Source organism: Myodes glareolus, chromosome 2 (genome assembly GCF_982192425.1).
Source record: "Myodes glareolus chromosome 2, mMyoGla1.1, whole genome shotgun sequence".
Taxonomy (NCBI): Eukaryota; Metazoa; Chordata; class Mammalia; order Rodentia; family Cricetidae; genus Myodes; species Myodes glareolus.
In genome coordinates, this window is record NC_142027.1 from 80,537,985 (window position 1) to 80,544,137 (window position 6,153).

Here is a 6,153-nt window from a genome sequence, read left to right on the forward strand (position 1 = left end):
ACAACTATTTCTTTATTGATGCTCTTTTGTAATTTGATTGAGAGAGAGAAGGATGAGGTAAATGATGAGGTATAGTTTTAAGGTTTATTGAGGATAGCAACTTAAATTTTAGACAATTTTTGTAGTATAACATACATTTTCTGATATTATGTTTTAGGATATGACACGGAAGATCATAATGTTGAAGAAAATTATCAAATTTCTAGAAGACAAGCGAGGTAATTTTCATGTGCAAGCAGATACAAATGTGGCTCTGAAGAGATTGTAATGTGTCCTGGAAGTTTTCAGCTAAAGCAACAGTGTAAATAACCACAGCTTAAAGTTCATTGACGATTAATAAACTCTCGCAAAACCATATACCTCCATTTAGGTAGGAGAATTGAATCTGAGAGGCATTTTTTAAGAAAGAAGACAGAGGATAGCGCCTTAATAGATGTCACCATTTAAATCATAGTACCATGAGAGCTGTGCTGTAGAACTGCCCATTGCATCTGTTTCAGGCTACTCATGTTACAAAGGATAACACATTGAAGCAGAGACAGATATATCTCCAACCCGTCTAATAAGGAAATGTTTCACAGTCAAGCTAGTGTTACTCTTATAGTTGTGACTGTGCTATGATAATGAAATGGTCAGTTAGAATCAAGAGTCAAGGTGCAGCTGTTGCAGAGAAACCTTAATCACTACACTATGAGTCTCTGAGGAACAGAAAGTCAAACTGTGTAAATTCAATCTGTAAACCTTTTACTTTTTTATCTTTTCTTTACCAGTTATATCATATGTTACTCTGAATACATGTCATATGAGCACAGGGATATGCAAAGATGTAAAAGACCTGTAGTAGGAGGACTCTTACCTGTAGTAGGAGGCTGCTTATTCTTTCCCAGCTCCCCATATCACAAAATAACTCAGAAGCAATATGACTTAATTCACTGCTTTGCCAATAACTTAACCATATTACTAGCCACCTCTTACATCTAGGACTAGCCCATTTCCATTATTTTATATTTTATTGTTACAGTGAGGCCTACAAGCAAGGTCCAGTAGGCAGCTTACATCTTTTCTGTAACATGAGGGCTGGCTTGTTGGGGTTTCTGTCCCGCCGGTTCCCCACAGCCGGCAAGCACCAAAGAAAATCACACACAGAGGACTCCATAAGATTATAAACTGATTGGCCCTTAGTTCTGGCTATTTATCAGCTCTTATAACACATATACCCCATTATCCTTATCTACGTTAGCCACATGGCTCAGTATCTTTTCTAGCTGGGCAGCTCACATGTTGCTTCTTCGGTAGTCTGGGCTGGACTGCAGAGGGAGCTTCCTGCTTCCCAGAATACTCCCAGTCTCTTTGCTCCACCTCTACTTCCTGTCTGGCTTTCCCACCTATACTTCCTGCCTGGCCAATCAGCGTTTTATTAAAATGTGACTGACAGAATACAGACAATTCTCCCACATCACTTTTCTCTCTGGGATCTCCATGGTACCTTCCTGACTCTTCCTGCTTTCTCCAAGTATTCAATTTAGTTTCCCTACCTAACTTTACTCTGCCCTATCACAGGCAAAGGCAGATTCCTTATTCATTAATCAATAAAAGCAACAAATATACAGAAGGACCTCCCATACCACATTCTTCTCTCACAGAACAATTGGAAGATAAGTAGCAAGCAGTCCTCACGTTGAGCATACGTTCAGTATTTCATTCAAGTATACAGGTGATTGGTTTTCCAGCTTCATTTTTAATCCATCAACAAGCTCATATTGAATAACAGGCATATGAGTTCTATGACTGTGTAAATACCCCTGGTTGTCCCAGCTTACTTAACAAGTGTAGTATGACTCAGAGTATAAGAAAATTTGTGGATACCATAAGTGTGGAAAAGCACTGAGATTTTCCAATTCTGTTCACATGTATGATAGACCTTACGTAGAGAAAAGTTTCTCTAAAGGTGAACCATGTAATAAAGGTATCCTCAAAGATGCAAATCATCTTTTAATGAAGGGAAAGAACATGAGTTTAAAGAGTGATAAATTCTTAAAGTCTAATTCTTCTTAAGAATTGGACCAAATTGTGAAATTAGTTCATACACATATAAAGATTCAACATTTGTATGGAATGTGGTAAAGCTTTTACATGTGCCAATTATTCTTATAGGAACTATAGAAACCAAACTGGAGAGAAACCTACTGAATATACTCAATGTGTTGAAGCCTTTGCATATGGCTTTCATCTTCAAAGGCATGAAAAACCACATACTAGAGAGAAACCTTATGAATGTAATCAGTGTGGTAAAGCCTTTTCTTTTCAAAAATATCTTCAAAGGCATAAAAGAACACATACTGGAAAGAAACCTTATGAATGTAATCAGTGTGATAAAGCCTTTGCACGTCACAGTTCTCTTAAAAGTCATAAAAGAACACATACTGGAGAAAAACCCTATAAATGTAATCTGTGTTGTAAAGCATTTGCAGTTCAACATACACTTAAAATCCATAAAAGAACACACACTGGAGAAAAACCCTATGAATGTAATCTGTGTGGTAAAATGTTTCATTATCACTGCCGTCTTCAAATGCATCAAAGAACCCATACTGTAGAGAAACCTTATGAATGTAATCTGTGTGGTAAAGACTTTTCTTTTCAAAAATATCTTCAAAAGCATAAAAGAACACATACTGTAAAGAAACCCTATGAATGTCATTTGTGTGGTAAAGCCTTTGCCCAGCAGAGTCATCTTCAAAATCATAAAAGAACACATACTGGAGAGAAGCCCCATGAATGTAATCAGTGTGGTAAAGCCTTTGCACATCAGGCTTCTCTTAAAAATCATGAAAGAACACATACTGGTGAGAAACCCTATGAATGTCATCTGTGTGGTAAAGCCTTTGCCCAGCAGAGTCATCTTCAGAGTCATGTAAGAACACATACTGGAGAGAAACCCTATGAATGTAATCAGTGTGGTAAAGCCTTTTCACATCACACTTCTCTGAAAAGTCATGTAAGAACACATACTGGAGAGAAACCCTATGAATGAAATCAGTGTGGTAAAGCCTTTGTATATCACAGTTATCTTCAAAAATCATGAGCAAATGCAAACTGGAGAGAAACCCCTTGAATACAATCCATGTGGTAAAGTCTTTGCATGTCAAAGTGTTCTTGGAATGCATAAAAAACCACAGAGTGGAACCAAAGCCTATGAATGTAATGTGTGTGTTACAGTCTTTGCAAATAACAGTCATCCTCAATGACATAAAAGAACAAATACTGAAGAGAAACCCTCCAAATGTAATCAGTGTGGTAAAGCCTTTGCCCATTACACTCTTCTTCAAATGAATAAAAGACTCATACTTAAGCGAAACTCTGAGTGCAGTCAGTGTGGTGAAGCCTTTGCTTATCACAGTCATATTCAAAGGCATAAAAGAACGCAATCTGAAGAAAAACTTTATTTAATCAATGTGGTTAATCCTTTTTCTCATAATAGTCATCTTCAAATGCATAAAAGAACACATACTTGAGAGAAATCTTATGTATTTCATCAGTGTAGTCTTCAAAATCATGAGAAAAAGTCATCTAATTTTGAAGCTTCATAAATGTACTCAGTTTAGAAAAAAGGTTTTCAGGGGTAAAATTTTTGTGTACATTCAATTTGATAAAGACTTTGCATATTACGATAGTCATTGTTACCTAGAAAGGATACTGATGGTTTCTTATCGTAAAGTATTTGGTAAGATCTTTTGCCAATATTCTTACTGTGCTGATATTTTGTTTGTGCTTTAACATGTAAAGCTTACCTGAAGGTCAGAGTGCTGTGATAGACTTTAGTTAGTCACAGAGCACAGGCAGTGGTGACACACACCTTTAATCCCAGCAGTCAAGAGGCAAGGGCAGGTGGTTCTCTGTGATTTCAAGGCCACCTTGGGCTATGCTAGATTGACCAGTCTAAAAGAAAAGCAGCAGGCAGTCATGGCTCACATATTTAATATTGAAATTTGTAAACCACGTGCCATTAATTCTAGCACGAGGGAGGTGGAACCAGGATGATAAATGACTTGGTAGAGAGAAGAGCATAAGGCAGGAGGAGAAAGGAGATCAGCCCATTAAGACTGAGGATTTGTAGAGACAGGGTCTTCCCCACTTTGTTTTGAGGATTCGGTAAAGGTAAATGGCATCTCTGATGGCTTGCCCCTTTATTTCTGTGATCTTTCAGCCTTTACCCTGATATCTGAGTCCAGGTTTATATTACTAAGACTAATTAGAAATTGTGCTACGACTTACAATGAGTTAAGTAACAGAATTTTTCTGTAGAAAAAAATTGACAGTGTCAACAATCTCTTCAGGGATTATGATGTCCGTTTTTATATTGTGTTCACTGTGAAGCTCATAGGAAAAATGAATTTATGAATTTTGATACCTTAGGTGTAGGCAAATAGCTAGCCATAGGAATACATTCTGATCTTGAAACCAGGGCCAAGGAAACACTCTTTGCCCCTGAATTCCGTGCCAGTAAGAGAATCACACTCTACCTTTGACCAACTGAAAACAAAATCAATCACTCTCTATGCTTGAAACCAACCAATCCCTGAACATGAAATCCAGCCAATCTCTGAATTTGTTCTAGTTGAGCAATTTCTGTCTGACCAATCCCCACCCTGATAATATTATCCCTGGAAAATCTCTGCCCTAAGCAACTCTATATAAGCCCTGTGATTGCTGAGTTGGCAGCTGCCCCTTTCTACACTGGCAGAGGCAGTCACTTTCCTGGATTCCTCCCTCCCAGATAAATCTTTTGAGTGAGTTTTAGGTAAAGATCTTTTGTATATGGAGTGGATCAGAACCTCCCTAGTGGAATGGAGTAAAGAAACAATGGCAGCTCTGCTGGGAAACTCCCCTAGTGGAGCAGAGCATAAGTAACAACTTTCTGCCACAGCCGGAAGAGAGTGCTAGGTTTCCCCAGTGTTTCCCTCTTCATTGAGTGAAGTAGAGGTGTAACAGTTTGGGATGGAGCTGAGAAGAAATGGACTTATCTGCTTGGGAGCAGAGCAGCAGTAGACATCACTGCTGAGAAACTCAGCAGAGTGGAGCAGAGGCCAGCTGTAATGACTTTCTCATAGATGTACCAGATTGCTTCGTCCTACAGGGAGATTATTCCCCACTGGAACACAACTTCAGTATAACTGGTCTTCTTCACAGTCAGGATTCCTTTCTCCTTACAGATGTAGATATCCAGGAAACCTTCCCTTCACAGCCATAAGTCTATTCTGATTTTTATCTGGCATGGACCCTTTCTTTTCAGAGCTGTAAGTATTCATGATACCTTGCCTGCCACAGACCGGCTCCATGGAGCCACTCAGACCGTGGGAGAAGCAGGGTCTTGGTACTCAGGAAGGCACGAGGTCAGCGATGACAGACAGACACAACACACAAGGGAGTGGTTTGGATCTCCTGCGATTTTACTGAGTTCATGTTTTCATTATATAGTATTCAAACAAGGAACAAATCAGAAGGCCGTGTATCATTAGTTGGCACAGTATGAAAGCTTCTTTTAGTGACATCAGCGATTTTTAAGAAAAACATATTATCAGGAACAGGTGTTAGACATAAAACATCCATTGAAGAGGAACTCTTGTCCCTGGGATCATAAATCTCAGACAAGTGGTTTCATCTTATCTAAGAATAGAAAGTTTCTATCTCATTATTGCTTTCATGGCAAAGCTCCTCTTTCTAACCCTTTCTTTATCTCATCTAGTGACCAAAGATGCCTGACAGCTCTCTGTACCTGCTGAAATATAGTTTTTTGTACCTTCTTATGCAGCAGACACCATGGGGGTCGGTATCTAGCAAGCCTATCCAGAAAATTCAAAATATAATATAACACTCTTTGTCCATAAACATTAACCCATCTATTCCTTGCTTATCATAACTCCTGTGTTTGACAAGGGTTCTGCTGTAGTCTTATACATTCCCATACTGTGCTTCCCTATCCCAGTACTGTTCCTAAAGAGATAATCCTTGTCTTGTAGATATTAAGAATATCATTATTATATAAAAGAGATTGTGCAAAGCCCATATCCCGCATAGCCAGCTAATCGAGAAACACATCTATGCTTCAACAGTGGCCAATACCAGGCCATCTGCCATTGACCTCCAGGAAGC

General features: G+C 38.7%; 1 protein-coding gene across 1 annotated transcript; it reads left to right on the plus strand.

Annotated features, from left to right (window-relative positions):
- The first annotated feature begins 220 nt into the window (after positions 1 to 220).
- On the plus strand, positions 221 to 3,358 carry LOC148123019 (uncharacterized). Its single transcript, XM_087902298.1, has one exon. The coding sequence runs from the start codon at positions 2,111 to 2,113 to the stop codon at positions 3,032 to 3,034; it is 924 nt and encodes a 307-aa protein (XP_087758424.1). The 5' UTR covers positions 221 to 2,110; the 3' UTR covers positions 3,035 to 3,358.
- The last annotated feature ends 2,795 nt before the right edge of the window (positions 3,359 to 6,153 follow it).